General features: G+C 33.4%; 1 protein-coding gene across 3 annotated transcripts in view; it reads right to left on the bottom strand.

The window, feature by feature from the left end:
* Nucleotides 1-17,727, bottom strand: part of Acad11 (acyl-CoA dehydrogenase family member 11) — an 82,384-nt gene that overhangs the window by 42,503 nt on the left and 22,154 nt on the right. For all 3 annotated transcript variants that reach the window (XM_021727546.3, XM_078043326.1, XM_005327013.5), the window contains exons 6-13: nucleotides 16,257-16,398; nucleotides 15,802-15,923; nucleotides 14,041-14,147; nucleotides 12,480-12,606; nucleotides 6,715-6,792; nucleotides 5,836-5,974; nucleotides 1,487-1,594; nucleotides 427-525 (exon numbers count right to left, since the gene is read on the bottom strand). In XM_021727546.3, the coding sequence (XP_021583221.1) occupies nucleotides 427-525; nucleotides 1,487-1,594; nucleotides 5,836-5,974; nucleotides 6,715-6,792; nucleotides 12,480-12,606; nucleotides 14,041-14,147; nucleotides 15,802-15,923; nucleotides 16,257-16,398 (922 nt within the window). The remainder of the gene's footprint in view (nucleotides 1-426; nucleotides 526-1,486; nucleotides 1,595-5,835; nucleotides 5,975-6,714; nucleotides 6,793-12,479; nucleotides 12,607-14,040; nucleotides 14,148-15,801; nucleotides 15,924-16,256; nucleotides 16,399-17,727) is intronic.

Here is a 17,727-nt window from a genome sequence, read left to right on the forward strand (position 1 = left end):
CCTAAAGAATTCATTTGTTTATGTGAGTCTGAGAGTTGAGTAACTATATGCATAAAGTTTCTTTATAATGTATAGTTTCTCATTTTTCATTTAAACACTTGTATTTTTAAGCAATAAAAAAATGTACCATAATAAATTTTTATTAGTATTATTGGTTTTTGTGCTAGGGATTGAGCCCAGGGCTTTGTGCATACTACACATGAGTTCTACCACCAAGCTATACTCCCATAATAAATTTTTTTTAATAACATGCACAGATTATCTTTTATAAATTACTTTTTCTCTATCTACTATTTCTAAATTTGAAATGCTTTCAAAGGCAGAATTTAAAGAATTTTGATCATGAAATTAGTATCTGTGAGTCATAGCATTATTATAACACAAAGGACCAATCTTTTGAGTGAAAAAATTATGCGGAACACTCACCACTGCTCCACCATTTCTTGCCATTAATTATATAGCTATCTCCATCTCGCTGGATGCTACAATCAATATTTGTGGCATCACTTGAAGCTACATCAGGCTCTGTAAACAAACAAACATTGGATTTACCAGCAGGCAGATATCATTAGTTTGCAAAAGAGGCTTAGATAAGGGAATGCAAACTCTGAAGAACAGAAGCATCCTTGTGTCTTTCATTTTCCATTCTTCCCCAATTCCACCCTGGTCCTCCCCTCTCCTATACATTGTAGGTACTTAATAAATATGCATTGGAAACCCTGAATGAATGAAGTATTCTATTTCTAAAGCTTGAGACTCAGATTTTTGAGAGAGGGACTGTACATATTCTGTAGCCCCCTGTTAGTGCATTGTAAACACTATATAATTCTGTGGGTGTTAAATAAATGCCTCTTACTCATTTAGGTGAAAATCAGTTTTGTTATTACAAATAGTTATAGAAAACAATAAAATCTGGCCTTTATTGAAAGTACTTAATTATAGACAACTGAAATTCAGTTTAACTCAATCATGAAACAATGTTTTGTCTTTTAAAGTTTTCTTAATTATTGTTTCCTATGTATAAACAGTATAAAAGTATTTTTATTAACATTTTCCTAGTTTTAGTTTCTTGTATGATTATAATTTGAGTCATATGTCCATTTTTCTAGGTTTACAGGAGAATTGAGTATTTTGTATCAATATAAAATTATCACAAAAACAAATATTTCACACATAAGGACAAAAAAATCTTAAATTAGAGAGCAATTTTAGAAATGAAAGTTAAAAGGTTATGAGACTAGATTTACTCTGTTACTAATGCTAAAGCAGGATGCCAAAAAATATCACCCAGTGTTCTCCCAAAGGTGAGGATAATTTTATTCTGCATATTAAAAACTGCAAAATTTAAAAGCAAGCTCAAAACAAACATATTCACATTTCTGGCCTTTGGTAAATTTGACTGAAACACATTCCATGCTTCTTCAACTCACCCATAACAACTCCAGGATGACTGAGGACACAGGGGAGAGTGGAGATTTGCCTTTACCTGTCATACAGAAGGCAGAGGTAATGTCCCCTCGAAGAAGAGGCTCCAGCCACTGCTGCTTCTGTTCCTCACTTCCATAAAGGTGCAGTACCTCCATGTTCCCTGTGTCTACAAATAGGAATAAAAAGCATTTTTTTTACGTTTAAAATTTTACTAGTATGAAATTCACAACTTTATTTAGAAAATATAGGCATGCATCTTTTAAAAGCTAATATTTTCTAACAAAAACATTTGGAAACACACAATAAGTACAATTTGCAATGATGGCATGCCACTGTTGTAAGTATGTGGCATTCAGTGCATATTTATTTAATTTCTTCTGAATCAGACTCTTGCCCAGTTCATCCCAGCAACACATGGCTCCAATAAAGTCTAAATCAAGTAAGACTGAAGAAAACAATTCACTGGAATAGATGGTGCCTGCTACAATTGCAAATCATGTATGCCCTGCAGGGAGTAAATGCAATGTTTCAAGAGAACAATTAACATTACATGTCTGACTGAGGTCCCATTTCTTAAGTCTTCATACTATTCTTCAAACATGCCCTGGGCTTTCTATCTTCCACATGTTTGCTTGGACAAGCTCTTTTCTCTGAAAGTCTATCAGTCATCCATAAATAAATTTCTGCTTATGATCTCTTTTCTCTGAGAGAACCTCCAATTACCCATTCAAAACACCTCTTTCCTCTGAACTCATAGCAATTATTTTTATCTCTAACATCGCTCTACAGAAAAGTACTAAGTCTTCTCTCAAGCATGTGAAAGACAGAATCCCTGCCCTGGTTAAAAAGCAGCAGCAGATAACTTTCTCAATTCTTGGATGATAGTATTTGGTACATGATACACTGTGGTATCTCCCTCAGGCAAAAAAGCAATGCTTCATGTTTTCCATGAATAGAATGCTCTAAGACACCTTTATGGATTTTCACTCCAATCAGATTTCTAAACATACTATGTAAAACATCTCCCTTTTGTGCAAATTACTCAAGATTTTGAAGAACAATTTTTCAGTATCAAGTCTTAGAACAACTTTAAGGATAATTACTTCATTGCCTATGAAAACTAAGTTAAATCTAAGTTAAGTCCTTCTAGATATGTTTGTATTCTGTTCAGATATTCCTCATGTAACCAAGACGCACAAAATTCCTAGTAGATTAATTGAAGCTTCACATTAAATGAGAGAGAAAATTAGTCTTGAGTTACATTAGATGAAACTCATTGTTTGCATTCTTTGCTTGTTTTAAATTCAGTGTTACTTATTATAATTTAACTAAGATAAATATTGACTAAATATTCCAAAATTATCAGTTATTCTGAGAAGCTGGCAAAATTATCATTTATAAATTGGGAAAGTAAGCTCCGTTATTTCTACAAAAAAAATGTTTTCCCATTAAAAAATCATCCCAACAGCCCCCAAATCCAGCAGTAGATTTGGGATTAAAACTGCTATTATACAATATATAATATTGTATGATTTATTTAAGTGTAAATATACAAATTGGAAAAACACATGTTATAATCATGGTATCTGGGAAATGATTTAGGTAACTTAGATAGAAACTGATCTTTTGTAGTTAAGAAAGTTCATAACATATTTAACAGCATCACTTACATTCCCTTCTTCATCTGCTTTGGAAATGCTCTAAAATACAATGTTCAAGGCTTTCATGAAGATATCTCTACCACAAAAGAAAACACCTAGTTTTCTACTTCCAGTTTTATATATCTTACTTGCTGAGTTGCTAATCATTCCTTGATCAAATAACATATATTTTCCTGCCCAATTTGAAAATTTCAACAGTTTTTTGATATCATTTAAATAATACAAGTGATAGACTTATGAAATTTTAATATGAGGAAAAATCCATGACCATCTAGTAACAAGTGAGCTCGCAGGTCAAATGGAAAATAATGGGAGAGCTGCATCTGCAAGAATGTCTCCTAGAGACTTATTTGTCATATTATGGCCATTTGTGTATCATGGAATCAGTCTGATGAAATATGGCTAGCATGCCTTAAAAAATAAAACAGAATACATTAGATTAGATTTAGTGGGAAATATCTGAATGCACTACATGTAGTAATCGAAAGTACTGTTTTATGAAACTTTTGTTTCTTGTAACATGTAGGAATATTTATCCATCCATCCATCCATCTACCCATGCAAATGCTACATATTGGGTCACAATATAATGTATATTTCTTACCATGAATAGCAATAAAAACGTTTCAAGTTAGAAGATCACTAATTAATTTCCCTTTCTACAAACTCATGCTACCTATTGTAGTATATTGTAATAGCTTTATTCAATTGGTATAACTCTTCAGAAACTTTGCCAAAGATTCCTTTTCATTTACAATGTATCATTATTAGATTACAATGCAGTAGAGTGATTTTTGGATCAGTATTTTGAAAAGGGAAATCATCTCAGGGCCAAGCTCTGTCATTATCAGACGTCTATGAACTGTCTTAGTAATGCCAAAAGAGAGAGAGAGAGAGAGAGAGAGAGAGAGAGAGAGAGAGAGAGTGAGAGAGAGAGAGAGAGAGTCTGGAATGAAGCCACTTTGCTAAATCCAGGATATGTTTTCTCCCAGAAGTCAAATATAGTTGCATATATCTCTTTTTTTTTCTTTTTTTCTTTTTTTTTTGGCAGCTTAATACTGCTTTAACTCTTGGGGAAAGCCTTAGCCACAAGGCCATACAATGAGCATGAAACTTGTGTGGGGATACTATCATCCTATTACAAATCAAGTGAAAGTCCTTGACTAATAGCATCAGAATAACCAGAGTAACTGGGGACAGGAGAAGGGGGAGACATTCCATTCCTACTTTAGATATACTAAATTAGAATCTGTAGAGATGGAGCTTGGGTATATGAATTTCCCCAAAGCTTCTTAAGCATTCAGGTCTGAAAATACCTCCAACAGACTACATTCTAGGTTTACCTCTCCTTCCTTCATTTGATTTTTCACAAATATCCTCAGAGGCATCCTTGACTCCTCCATTAACAACCCATATCTAATCAGGAAATCCTCTTGGTTCCCTCTTCAAAATATCCTTAGAATCTTTCCACTCACCACTCCCTCCACAACTACCCTCGTCATCATCTCTCACCAGGATTACTGAAGTAGACTTCCTGCTTCCCACCTTCCCTCCTTTCTTCAGTTCTCACATAGCAGTCAAAGTGATTCTTCTAGATCTGAAGTTAATCTTACCATTGCTTTGCTCCAAATTCCCAAAGGTTCCTCTTCTTCCTGAAGGTATAACCCCTTACCTGTCCAATAAGGCCCACCACATGAGGCCCTTTCCTTTCTGAACCCTTCTCCTGCTATTCTTCCTCTATGTTAAAGTCTGTAAACAAGTAAGGATGGTGCCTGGCATTTTGCCAGGGGGAGTGGTTTATGAAGTAACGCCAGCGAACCATTAAGTGTGGAGATTCCTTATTGGTTGATTGCTGTATCTAGTTTATGTTAATTAAGATAAGCTGTGTGGAATGTATAAATACTGCTCCTGTCCTACAATAAACGGCTCCTACTCCTGCTGTATCAATCTACACAAGTTGCTCATCACCCCTAGTTTTTTTGCTTCAGCCAGACTGCGGCACCTCTAGCCACATTGGCCTCCTTAGTTATATCTGGAATACACCAATAACACTTTTGCTTTTGGGTCTTTGAATTTTCTGTTCCTTCTGCTATGAAAACTTCCCTTCCCCACCAAGTATCAGTAGAGCTGATAAGTCACTCAATCACCTTCTACCTCTTTATCAAATGTCATTTTCTCATAATTGTAACCTACCCCTATCCTGCTATTTATTTTTGCTACAAAGTACTTTTCATCCTCAGATTTACTGCTTAATTTACTTATTTCTTATCATTTATTTTTGTTTCCCTCTATTAGAATTAGACCCTTAAAGGCAAGGTTCACTGACTATTTTATTCCCTATATAAAGACTTGTGGTTGGCACATAGTAGATAATCAATAATTGGCAAATGAATGGAGAGATAGGGAGGCTAACCAAAAGATTTGGAATTCTATTCAATCTCATGAGCCGTAGAAATACCAAATCTCCAATGAGGAAATCAGGATCCTCATATAACCAATCCCTTTTGTAGCTACTTTTCTTCACCAATTCCCTTACTGTAATGATGTTTAACAAAAGAGTAGTTCAATGAGAACCTCAAGACATCAAGTCCATTTTTATATTTAAATCAAAGCATATGAAAAATAAAAGTTATAGAGAAATTTATAAATCAGTGACTATGTAGAAAAACTTTATCCATGAAAGGTAGAAATTTTAAATAATGCTCAAAAGTATCCGAGAAAATTCTGTTTTGAATTAATTAGTAACCTGGTGCTTGGCAGTTAAAGACATCTGGAGCAAAAAAGCATTTTCCTGTTTCTTCAGCTATCAAGGCATAGTCCACCTGGCTCAGACCGCTCACAGCTGGCAAAAACAAGTTCCAGAGGCCCTGTGCTTTGGCCATTTCCTGTCAAGGTGAAGAAAAAGCCAAAGTGAACAGAATTCATTAGGACCTAAATGATCTTATTTTAAAAAGATATTGGTGTTTATGCTTTCTGAATTAAAAATACGAAGTTTTTTTTTATAAAACCAAGCAGTTATTAATTCCTTATAAATCAAGAGTTTCTTAACTATTCAAGAAATATCTTTTCTTCCAGTTTTCCTTAGATTTGGCAAAACAAAAACAAAAACACTAAATTTGCTTACTTTAGAGCTTATTAAATCTCCCATACTTGAGCATGATTATGCCAAATACACTATTTTACGTGTTTGAATTTCTTACACATGTTGCTAGTAAGACTTGAAAATGAGAAAGGTGGATTAAGCCCAGGTGGGACAATGCCCTATTTTATTATTTTCCTTTCAGTTCTGGGGATTGAACCCAGAGTTTTACTCATGCTGAGCAAACTCTCTACAATGAAGCTACACCCTCCACTCTAAGCTCCCAAGTGCCTGCTTTGACTTTGATCTTAGTTTAGTGATAGGTGATCATGAAGTTTTAATCTCATTTTTATTTGAATAGCTAAAATCACATACCATATATAGAACAATATATAGCCCAATTTATTGTTTATAGATTCTGCTTTTGAGCTTTCTTCTAAAAATTACTGATGATTATCTTCTAAGTACATAACAACAAAAACTAAGATCTCTAAAAACACTTGCATTTGCATTTTCTAATATTAAAGATTCTCTCATTTTTCTTACCTTGAGTTTATCAATCACTAAAGGTTGTTTCCACTTCTCTATGGAATTTTCATTTTGAACATAGTATTCAAATACCTCCTTAAGGTAATAAAAAAAATTGGCTTAAGTTAACCAAAGTAGATAATGTTACAAGTGGATAATATCAAAAGTAAACATTTTTGAGTGAAGAAACTTTTTCAGCTTTTATTAAATCAGTAATCTTTTTAAAACCAGAAACACAATAACAAAAATTCTAAAGGTTTGCTGCTCACAAAATTATTCTGCCTCAATATTAGATAGTAAAAATCTAATAACCAAGATTTGAGTGTTTCATTTCCAGCAATACGCTAGATGGGCATAGAAATCCCTCAACTAAAAAGGTTAGGTAAAATATTAAAAACAATTTTGAAATACATTTAGTAATGCAAGGCTGTGCTGGAAGGAAAATAAGAAATCCCTTTGGGCCAAGAAAAAATAGGCCTGATTTTTAAGATGTGAGAGAGTTCTAGAGCCAAGTTTGTCTGGGCCAGAGAGGCTGATCTATGCTCGCTTAGGCCCTGGGTGTTAATGGGCCACATAGGCAGGTGTCCAGACAAAAAGCAAGAGGGAGGATCTGAGATCACCTCTTTCTCCACCAAAGCCAGGGTTCTTGATGGATAAAACTTAAAAAAACAAACATTAAAGAATACATTAAAAAAACCACACAATACACACCCCTAGACTGGTGTGGTGATACACACCTATAATCTCAGCAACTTGGGAGGTAGAGACAGGAGGACTGCAAGTTTAAAGCCAACCTCAGCAATTTAGCAAGACCCTGTCTCAAGATAAAAAATAAATAAATAAAAAGGGGTACATGTATAGCTCAGTGGTAGAGCACACATGGATTTAATCTTCAGTACTTAAAAAAAATAAAATCCCACCCCTCTGAGGTAGTCCATAGAAGTAGAGAATCATTTGTAGGTCTTAGTTCTGAGTAGAATAGAAAAAAGAGATTCTTCTAACTTAGTCTGCCTTCAACCAAGTTTGGGATCTGAATTCAAGTCCTGTGTGGTTTTAGGGAGAAAACCTCAAACCAAAAAAAAAGTTTACAACATTCCTGGTGACAGTGTCCACGAGCACTTGGCAGAAACAAAAGTAAATCTTCTCTGAAAGAAAGGGCTTTAGAATAAAGGCCTTAAATAATTCCCTCAGATTAAATTACATTCCAAGGAACATGAGTATACCATGTAAAATTACTAATCACTCAAGCAAACAAGCCACCATAAACAAGAACTAGCAAAAACAATAATTCAACAAAACAAGCTCATACTTCCCAAAGACTACAGATACAGATAGAGTAACAGTGAGGTACATGATATAAAATATTTGTATGCAATAGATTTCAAAGCAAAAGCATTAAAATTCTGTCAAAGAACTATCAAAATCAACAAGGCAAATTTAAAAATAATGGATGCAACTCGAGAAAAACATAACCTCAATAATTAATCTTAAGAACTCTGTGGTAGAGCTGGGTGTGTGGTGCACATCCATAATCCAAGTGGTTCAGGAGGCTGAGGCAGGAGGATTGAAAGTTCAAAGTCAGACTTAGCAAGACCCTCAGCAACTTGGCAAGACCCTGACTCAAAAAAAAAAAAAAAAGTGTGGGAATGTGCTCAATGGTTAGGTACTCCTGGCTCCTGAGTTCAAACCCTGGTGCAAAAAAAAAAAAAAAAAAAAAAAAAAAAAACCTTCCCCAAACATAAAACCTCTGTGGCAGGAATTCTCAAACTTTGGTGTTATCAGTATCACTTGGTGAACTTGGTGAAAAAACAGGGGCACAGGCCTTAACCTACTTCAATGAGCCTGGGCTTCTGTGTTCTTTAGAGGCCTCTAGGCAATTCTGACATACAACAAAATTAGAGAACTGCTATTATATGGATGAAAAATAGACTACATACAGCTTAAAAAAATGGAAGAAAGATCTGAAGAAATTACTCAGGATGAAGAAGAGAAATTCAAGAGAAGAAAAATATGAGTGGTTAAGGGATATAATGGATTTAGAGAGAAGTTCTAACATTATTATTATTATTATTATTTTGGTACCGGGGGATTAAACTCAGGGGCGCTCGACCATTCTGCCACATCCTCAGCTCTATTTTGTATTTTATTTAGAGACAGGCTCTTATTGAGTTGCTTAGTGCCTCACTTTTGCTGAGGCTGGCTTTGAACTTGTGATTCTCCTGCCTCAGCCTCTTGAGCAGCTGGGATTATAGGCATGCACAATTAAGTCCAGCTCTAACATAAGTTTTACTGGAGTCTTAGATGAAAAGAATGTTTCCATCTTTTTTGTAGTTCTCCAAACTGCAAAAAATTTGAAAAAATTTTTGGAAATTTGGAAAAATTATTCCAAGAAGTTTTCAGAACTGATAAGTCAATTCTCAAATTCAGAAAATAAAATGAAGATAAAGCATAGTAAAACTACAGAACATCAGAGAAAAAGAAAATCTCTTAAAGGGAAAAAGAGATTATTGATAATTAAAAAATTAAAATTGAAAGCTGATATCCATAGTAACACATGAAGCCAAAAATCAGTGGGAAAATATCTTCAATTGCTGAGTGAAAATAACTATCGACCTATAATTCTATATAAAAGATAAAACTACCTTTCAAGAATTAGGGCAAAATAAAGGTATTACCAATTAAAAAGTCATTACCCATTCAGCATCCCCCACCCCGCAAAAAATAGGGAAAGACAAACAAGAGTTTAGCAAGCAGATTCTCCCTAACAAACTTGATTCTAGAAGAAACACTTGAGTTGCAAGAAAGAATAATAAATCAATAAAGTAACACATATGTGAGTAAATCTAAATATAAACCTAGTAAAATAAAACAGTAATAACTTCTAGTGTATGCAACTAAAAGAAGTTAAAACATAACGAAAATACTGGACTACATAAGCATTCTGCAATGTACTGCTATTATTGTATCTCTGTACCTGTTTTTATTTTTTTCCACAGATAAAATTACATTCCAAGAAACATGAGCATACCATAAAAAATTACTAATCACTCAAGCAAACAAGCCACCATAAACAAGAATTAGCAAAAACAATAATTCAACAAAACAAGCTCATACTTCCCAGGCTAGTAGAATTAAAGGCTATAAACATTGTCAAAACTCTTTACTTTATTATCAATATTTCCAAAATTGTTCAGACCAAAAGACACTCATATAAGCAATGTATTGAAATGTTCTTTTCATTGAAGGATGGCTATCTTGGAGTCCTGCTTTATTTGGTGATAACTTCAACAAACAAGGCAAAGATCTGTCCTTTCAAAGGTACAAGGATAAATAGCTGTTGTCATTTCTGTCAGGAAATCAGTTAAATTGGAAGATTTCCTGTTTAAAGTTGTTTATTTTTTCTATTCCTCATGTTGCTATAGAAATAGTCAGTGCTATTGTGTTTGGTAATAAACATATTATAATTTTCTTATCTCTGACTACCTCTCTATAATACTAAAGTTCTAAGAAATTAAATCACAGCAATACTAAAGTTCTAAAGAATTAAATTATGCCAGTGTTTACTTGCATTATTTAATACTTTATATTCTAACATCATTTAGGGAACTGCAAAATCTATTTGTGATTCAGAATTAAATAAAATACCTCATTGTCAGGGGGCTGCCCTGAACAGGAGCTATGCACACATCTTTAAGTCCTGAGTAAAGAGGTATTGGACTGGTATTGCACCCTGCAATGAAATTGGACTTTACCTCAGCTTGGATAAGAAAGGTGCAGCTCTGGAAGTGGGTGTCACCTGATGGGGTTGAATTACATCCACTTGTTTGTTGTAATTCTACCCTTCTGCCCTTTTTTGGATAGAATGTTCCCTCATTAATAAAACCCGGGTTCAAGGCGTGCTTCCTCTCTTTCTTGCCTGCTTTGCCTCCTTTTGTGGGAACTGGGTCAGAGGAGTCATAGAAACCAAAGAAAGGTATTTTTCTGTCTGGTTGTCTTTAAATAGTGCCAGCCTAGTTCTTCTGGAGTGACCATGACATAGTTGTGTGTCACAACACCTCATTACCAAAAAAAAGTCCTTCTCAGTTCTTAAAGTATGAAAAATAATTTAATAAGCCAGGTGCTGCAGGTGCTGTAGTATACCTCTGTTGCCCCAGCTACTTGAGAGGCTAAGACAAGAGGATAGCTTGACCTCAAAGTTTGAGGCCAGCATGACAATAAAGCAAGACTCCAGCTCAAAAGGAAAAAAAAAACCAAACTGTTGGTGAAAGACAAAAGCAAAAAATATATTTTGAGCCTGGTTAATATTCTCGAAATATCAACCTTAATTTGTTATTTCTTCATCTACTAACTGAGGAATATATTAGTTCAGAATCTTAAATCTTAGCATACAAATAATTTCATAGTATATGATTTTTACTTTAAAGTTAAGTCTACTAGAAAGAATCAACAGTTCCATGGTTTATGTTTTACATGCTGTTTTTAGGATTCTTTATCAATTTTAAATGGGAAGAACTGACTTTTACTATTTTCACAGATAATGGATTATGTTCTCAGTTTATTCTATTCAAAGAATATCAAAAGTTCATTGCCATAGTTTTGTGAAGCTTATTTTTTCATATCATAAAAACTTGAAAACTATGTAAAAATATAAAGTCATTGAGAGTCTTAGTAGCTAAAGGTAATGCTAAAATGTTGCTGTTTTATGACACAAACTTAATTTATAAATGTGACTGTTTTAGGTTTTGTAAAACTCAGTTATATACTACTAGATAGATTTTATATAGGATTTCTCCCCTTCCATTTTGAAAAAGCTATTTATTTTTCTCCAATTTCAAATGTGTATGTCTCACCGTCAGGGATTGGCATCACTGAGAATCATTCTACCAAATAAAACATTTTTACAGATGTTAGTACAAGTTTTTAAAAGAAGAAAAAGTGCACATTGTCAGTTATGGCTACATTCCAGATTTCAAAGATTTGTAAAGACAAAATGACTGTGGGTTTCCTTGCCACATAAAACATGGAAAATCTTCTCCTTAAAGATACAGGCTAGGGGCTGGGGATGTGGCTCAAGTGGTAATGCGCTCGCCTGGCATGTGCGGGGCGCTGGGTTCAATCCTCAGCACCACATAAAAATAAAGATGTTGTATCCACCGAAAAATAAATACTAAAAAATTCTCTCTCTCTCTCTCTCTCTCTCTTCTCTCTCTCTCTCTCATTTTAAAAAAGATACAGGCTGCCTTTTTAAAGAACTTATACAACATTTTATTTTATTGCAGATTCTTTGCAATATTTTAACTGCTGCATGATAATAATGCCAGTGGAGTATCACTGACTCTTCAGTGCTGCAGTGTCCACTGAATGCCTATTCACATTTGTAAGTGAAAGAGACAACTCACAGACTGCATTTTAGGGTGAGCAGATAGGAATGAGGGAGGCTGACAGGCACACTAGAGTCTCTATTCAATCCCTACCCGCCCCCACTAAAAGCAACAAAAGCAAAACAGAAAACCAGTACATGGAGGGCCCTGCTTAATCCACTAATCCTCAGTTAAAAACCTGACTTCTTTGAAGTCCCTGGGATTACAGACATGCACTCCCATACCCTGCTTCTCCCACTGTCATATTTTAGAAGCTTGGAATTTCTTAGGTTCTGTGTAAGATGAGGAGGGGAATCTGAGTAAGAATTGACTGCAAATAAAATAACACCACGATTCTCCTACAAGCAGAAATAACAAAAGTATTCAATAGCCTTTTAACACATAATATTGTTTATAAAATACCTTTTCAGCCGGAAGAATGTGTTTTTTCATGAAATGCTTCACCTCCATAAGAACTTCCTGGCCTTTCTTAGTCTGTAGGAACAACTTTCCTGTAGTATCAACCTGTGGCAACACAGTACTGAAAGTTCTTGACCAGAAAAGAAAAGAAAAAAAAAGTTATCAATATGTTCAAAATCAAAATTATCTATTTCTGAAGACGATAAGGTAAAGTCTGCCTTCCAGTTCCCCTGAATATCCCTCAAAGAGAGTTGCCATATTTTAATTTTTGTTGTCTTTCGTATTATTGGGTAAATATAGAATCACCTTACCTTGAACATTAAACTTTAATGCTTAAAGCACTATTTGGGAAAAAATATAAGCCTAGCATGACCTTAATCAATGCTAGTTTTGAATCTTTGTTGAAGTCATCTGTCAAAGTCACTAAAAAGAAGGAAACTGAACACAAATTTAATACTTATACTAAAAGAAACACAAATATGACTTCAAGGTTATTCTAAAGAAGACCTTTAAAGGTAAACACAAAGAACAACAGTTGGTTATCATGTTGTTACAGATCACAAGTAACCATCTATATGATGAAATGTGGAAAACCAACTATTGTAATGCTATTCTGCAGGTACTTGTGGCTTAGGCAAAAATTTCCAGGGACAACATTATACACGTATTCAGTAACAGGAGTATAACTAGAAGAGGGTGTTAGATGCCTCAAAAAACGTTCTAATGATAGAGACATGGATTTCAATACACTTATGAAGGGGAGTTGCACGGAAGATGGAAGGAGACCCTCATTGTTATACAGAATACATGTATGATGTTGTGAGGAGAAAAACAAAAAAAAGTGTGTCATATTAGATTGGATAGAGAGAAGTGATGGGAGGGGGAGGGGGATAGGAAGAGCAGCAGAATAGAATAGACATTATGATTGTTGTATGTATATAGGGGACTGTATGACCAATGTGATTCTGCAATCTGCACAATCAGAAAAATGAGAAATTATACCCCAATTGATTCAAATGTATGAATTGCCAAGATCATTGTAATGTCATGTGTAGCTAATAAAAAAATACACTTATGAAGTGTATGAATAAAATACTGCGGGAGAAAGTAATAGTTCTATAGTAATAAATAAGCTTATATACTACATAATTTTAAAAAGTTATATTTAAAATATTAGAAGGAACTATTAGTCAAATATTAGAAGGAAACATTTGAGTTGTACCTATATCTTTAAAAGGTTATACATTCAAACTGATAAAAATATGGTAATTTTTTCTAATCATAAATATGGGAATTTTCTTTTCATTTTGGGTCAATTTATTTTTATGCATATAAGATATTTTACCAAAATACTATCATAACTAGCAACAGAAATCCTGGTACCATCAACAAAAATAATGCCTATCTCATTATGTTCATAACCTTCACATACCTAATTATTTCTTAATGAATGAATAACCTTCACATACCTAATTATATATTTTCCTCCCTACTCTGTGAACTTATTCAAACAGACCTAATTAAGGCTCTAATTTGAATTACTGAAGGACTCTGTTTTCCTTACCTTTTTGAGAGTTGTAATCCAGTTTCTGCCAGAGGTTGCACAATATTGGCAAACAGAAAGCTATCCTCAGATGAATTATTTCCCAAAAGATATCTACTATATACTCCCTATAAATAAAGTAACATAGGGCAATTAAAATTTATTGAAAACTGTCCTTCAGCCATCCAATCAGTCTTTCCAAAGTTTCTCAGCTATGTGGGGAATTAAATTCAAAATACAAAGATGTAAATTAGTCTACCAATGCCATAAATTCACATGTAGGAGTAATAATTATACCCCACTAAATTAAAAGGTTATACTGGTATCATGTAGTTAAAACACTCTCATCCAGGGGAAATTGTAACTGATAATCAAAACAAACTTGAAAAGGATCCTAGCAATTACCGAAGACATCAAACCTGCAATTAACATCTCTAACAATCACTACCTTCTCTTCACAGTGAGGGTAAATCTAAAGAAATGGAAATCTGTAAAGGCAAAGAGAAGGCAATGAGATGACCTCTAATATCTCATTTGTGGACCCTTAATTTAGTAATTTAATATTTACTATTACAGTAATTTACTATTACAGCTTCCTTTGAACTGTGTTAGTTGAATATTAATCAGTTTTTAAAAATAATTCTCCATTTCTGTACTTCCAATATAATAAACACCCCTTCCCATCCCTCTAAATACAAGTGACTGGATTTCATTATTATTTTCTTTATGTAATTCTTTATGCAATAAACAATGTAAAGATTTTCCTATCTTTCCAATTTTACATTTCCAGTTAGAATGGAATGTTTGTGATCACTTCTAAGGCTATTACTATGTAGTTTACAATGAATATTTTAATTTCAATTATAACTCATGTCAAATTTTTATTTGAAATGAAAATCATTTTAAATTTAAAGTCTATTTGGTATCTGATTTATAGAAACTGACAGATACTGAACACATTTCAAGAAATCCATTCATTCAACATGATCAGCTATTAGAATATAGGATGAGATGTAATATACTATTTCCTGGAGGAGATTTCAGTTGTTCATGGATAGCATAAATTCTGAGGACAAAGAAAATTAAATGTAATTTTCTTTATTCCTTCTTTTTTCATTAAAAAGTTTCTGAAATCTCTTATTTACTGTTCTTTTTCTAAATCCTATTTTTGATGAAGCATCTCAATTTCTTAAAACCCTTAAAATTCAAGGTAGCTGGAAACTGGATAAGAAAAAAGAAGGCATTTGTTTATATTAAAATTGGAGAAAACCTGAATTTATGCTCAATATCCTCTCAAAATTTATTACATTAAATATGACTGTTAGAAAATGCAAAATTTTAGTCATTTATTCACTCAAAAACGTAATAAGCAGCTACCATATATAAGGTACTGGGATTCTTCCCTTATCATCAGTTCTGGTTAGCTAATGACTTTTTAGTCTGAAGCAGGGAGCCTCAAAAGAGTGTAGCTTGTTTTCACATTGGATATTCAGGAAATGGCCAGTTTCTACCTGCTTTTTGCTGTCATTATGTCTTTCTCTCTCTTACCCTCCTTCTCCTACGTTTATTATACAAAAAAGTGGCAAAACATTTTTCTACTCAAAATTTCCCTTACTAAAGGTCCTATTCTGTAGATTTACATTTTCTCCATAACTGATAGCTGGTCTTTAAGAAAAGCAAAATAGTCTAAGGATTAAAAAATATCAAATCCTGAAGACCAAAAAATACTGTTAACAGTACATTAGTAAATAATGATGAAACATATTCAAAACAAATAATTACCTGTGCTATTCCAGCCAGTTTAAAATATGAAAATGCAAGAAAGAAATTCCAGTTAGGAAGAACAGGATTAATTCCCCTGTAGCGGCAATATATTGAAACCAGTTCTTCCATTGATGGTATTCCTGTACAAATAGTACACAATATAAACTTAAATAAAAAGAGAGGGTGAATATTTCAAAATGTTACAATATGACATATACATGTAAAATAATATAATAACCATTAATCCATACATCAAAACATGCTCTAAATATTGATTCTCAAAAGAACATTATACACAAAGGATTATATTTTATCACAAACTATTAACATAAAATACAATATAAAAATTGATAACTAAAATTAATGAGAAACATTTGGAAGAAACAAAAACTAAAATTACAATATAATTAGTTATGATAATAATAAAGATAATTCTATGTTAATAGCAACTTAGACAACATTATGTTTTGTACCTATGCTTTCTTGAATTTGAGAACTTTGATGCAGCATTGGAATGGTCCTTGGCCAAAAGTAGAACAGAGAAAGATAAGCTAAATCTGACAGAGGATGACCAGTGGTTGAAAGTTCCCAATCCAAAACTGCTATAACTCGAGTCTGTAATTAAAAAATTTAAAAAAGGTCTTTTAACGTATTAAAACTCAAAACAATGAAAATAAGAAAATAGATGAATATACTTAAAATCATGTTTTCCATCAAAAGCCAATATAGAGCCATAGTTTGCCAGTTTTTACCCCCAGTGGCACATCTATCCCATTTAGTCTTCATTAGGTAGAGCCAAGTCCTCTGGTTTCAGTACTGGCTTCAGTCCTTCTGCATTTTACTTTACTTATTTCACTAATAAGCACACAAAAGCAGATGAAACTTCTCAACCAGGAGTAGTTGTGATAAAGAAGAAATTCCAATAGTTAACTGTATTTCAAGAATTCATGTATAATTAAGCATTTGCTCTGGTGATTAAATCTAGCTACATAACAAATCTTACACCAGTATGGCAATAATACTTTTTACAGAGGATCATTTCATGTTGTAGATATAAAACCACAATTTCTATAAAAGATGCTTTTTATGAATACAAAATCTATTATTATACAACAACATAATAAAAAGATCATTATGTAATTTGGAGCCTATAAAACAGAAAGTTTTTTTTTTTATTCTATTATGTAATATGTATGAAGGGAAAATGTCTTTTAAGAACACAGAACAATGTAAATACAAGGGGAAAAAGCAACTTATAGATTAATATGTGTAATATGGTTCTATTTTTGTTTAAAGAAAAAAGTTACAATGAATACTCTAAGTTGAAATGATATGCACCAACTGATTGCAAGGGAATGAGGCAGGAGGGAAGAGGTACAGGGAGGCATAGCAATGTCTGGGCAATGTGAGCTACTAGGCTTCACGGCTCTGAATAACAGTGCATGCTTGCACCCTCTCACTTCTCAGTGGCTCTGGGGGAAACTGTGGGCTTTGCATCAGATCTGTTTTCAAATCCTAGTTCTATCATTCACTAACTGGTCAAGTTAACCTTTCAGACCTCAGTTTTCTCTCAGCTATAAAATCTACCTCTTACATGAGGTTAGTATAAAGAGGCTCTAGATAAGGGCAGGTAGCATATCGGTTCTGTTTCCCAGTTCCTAACAAAGTACATATGTACCTGGCACTCAGTAGGTGGGCTACATGTATTTATTCAATGAATAAGTACAGAGTCTGACATATGGCAGGCAGTCAAAAATTTGTAGTTATCACTACAGGAAACATTGATTATTCCCTTCTCCATGACTACTAGATTTTATAATATTTTTTTATTGTTGTGATTATATTGTATTATAAGAGGATCATTTCATGTTACTATTCTACCTAGTAATTTATAAGTAATTTTAACTGTATTAAAATGATTTGGATTCCAGAGAGATTAACTAA

Source organism: Ictidomys tridecemlineatus, chromosome 3 (assembly GCF_052094955.1).
Source record: "Ictidomys tridecemlineatus isolate mIctTri1 chromosome 3, mIctTri1.hap1, whole genome shotgun sequence".
In the NCBI taxonomy this organism is placed as follows: Eukaryota; Metazoa; Chordata; class Mammalia; order Rodentia; family Sciuridae; genus Ictidomys; species Ictidomys tridecemlineatus.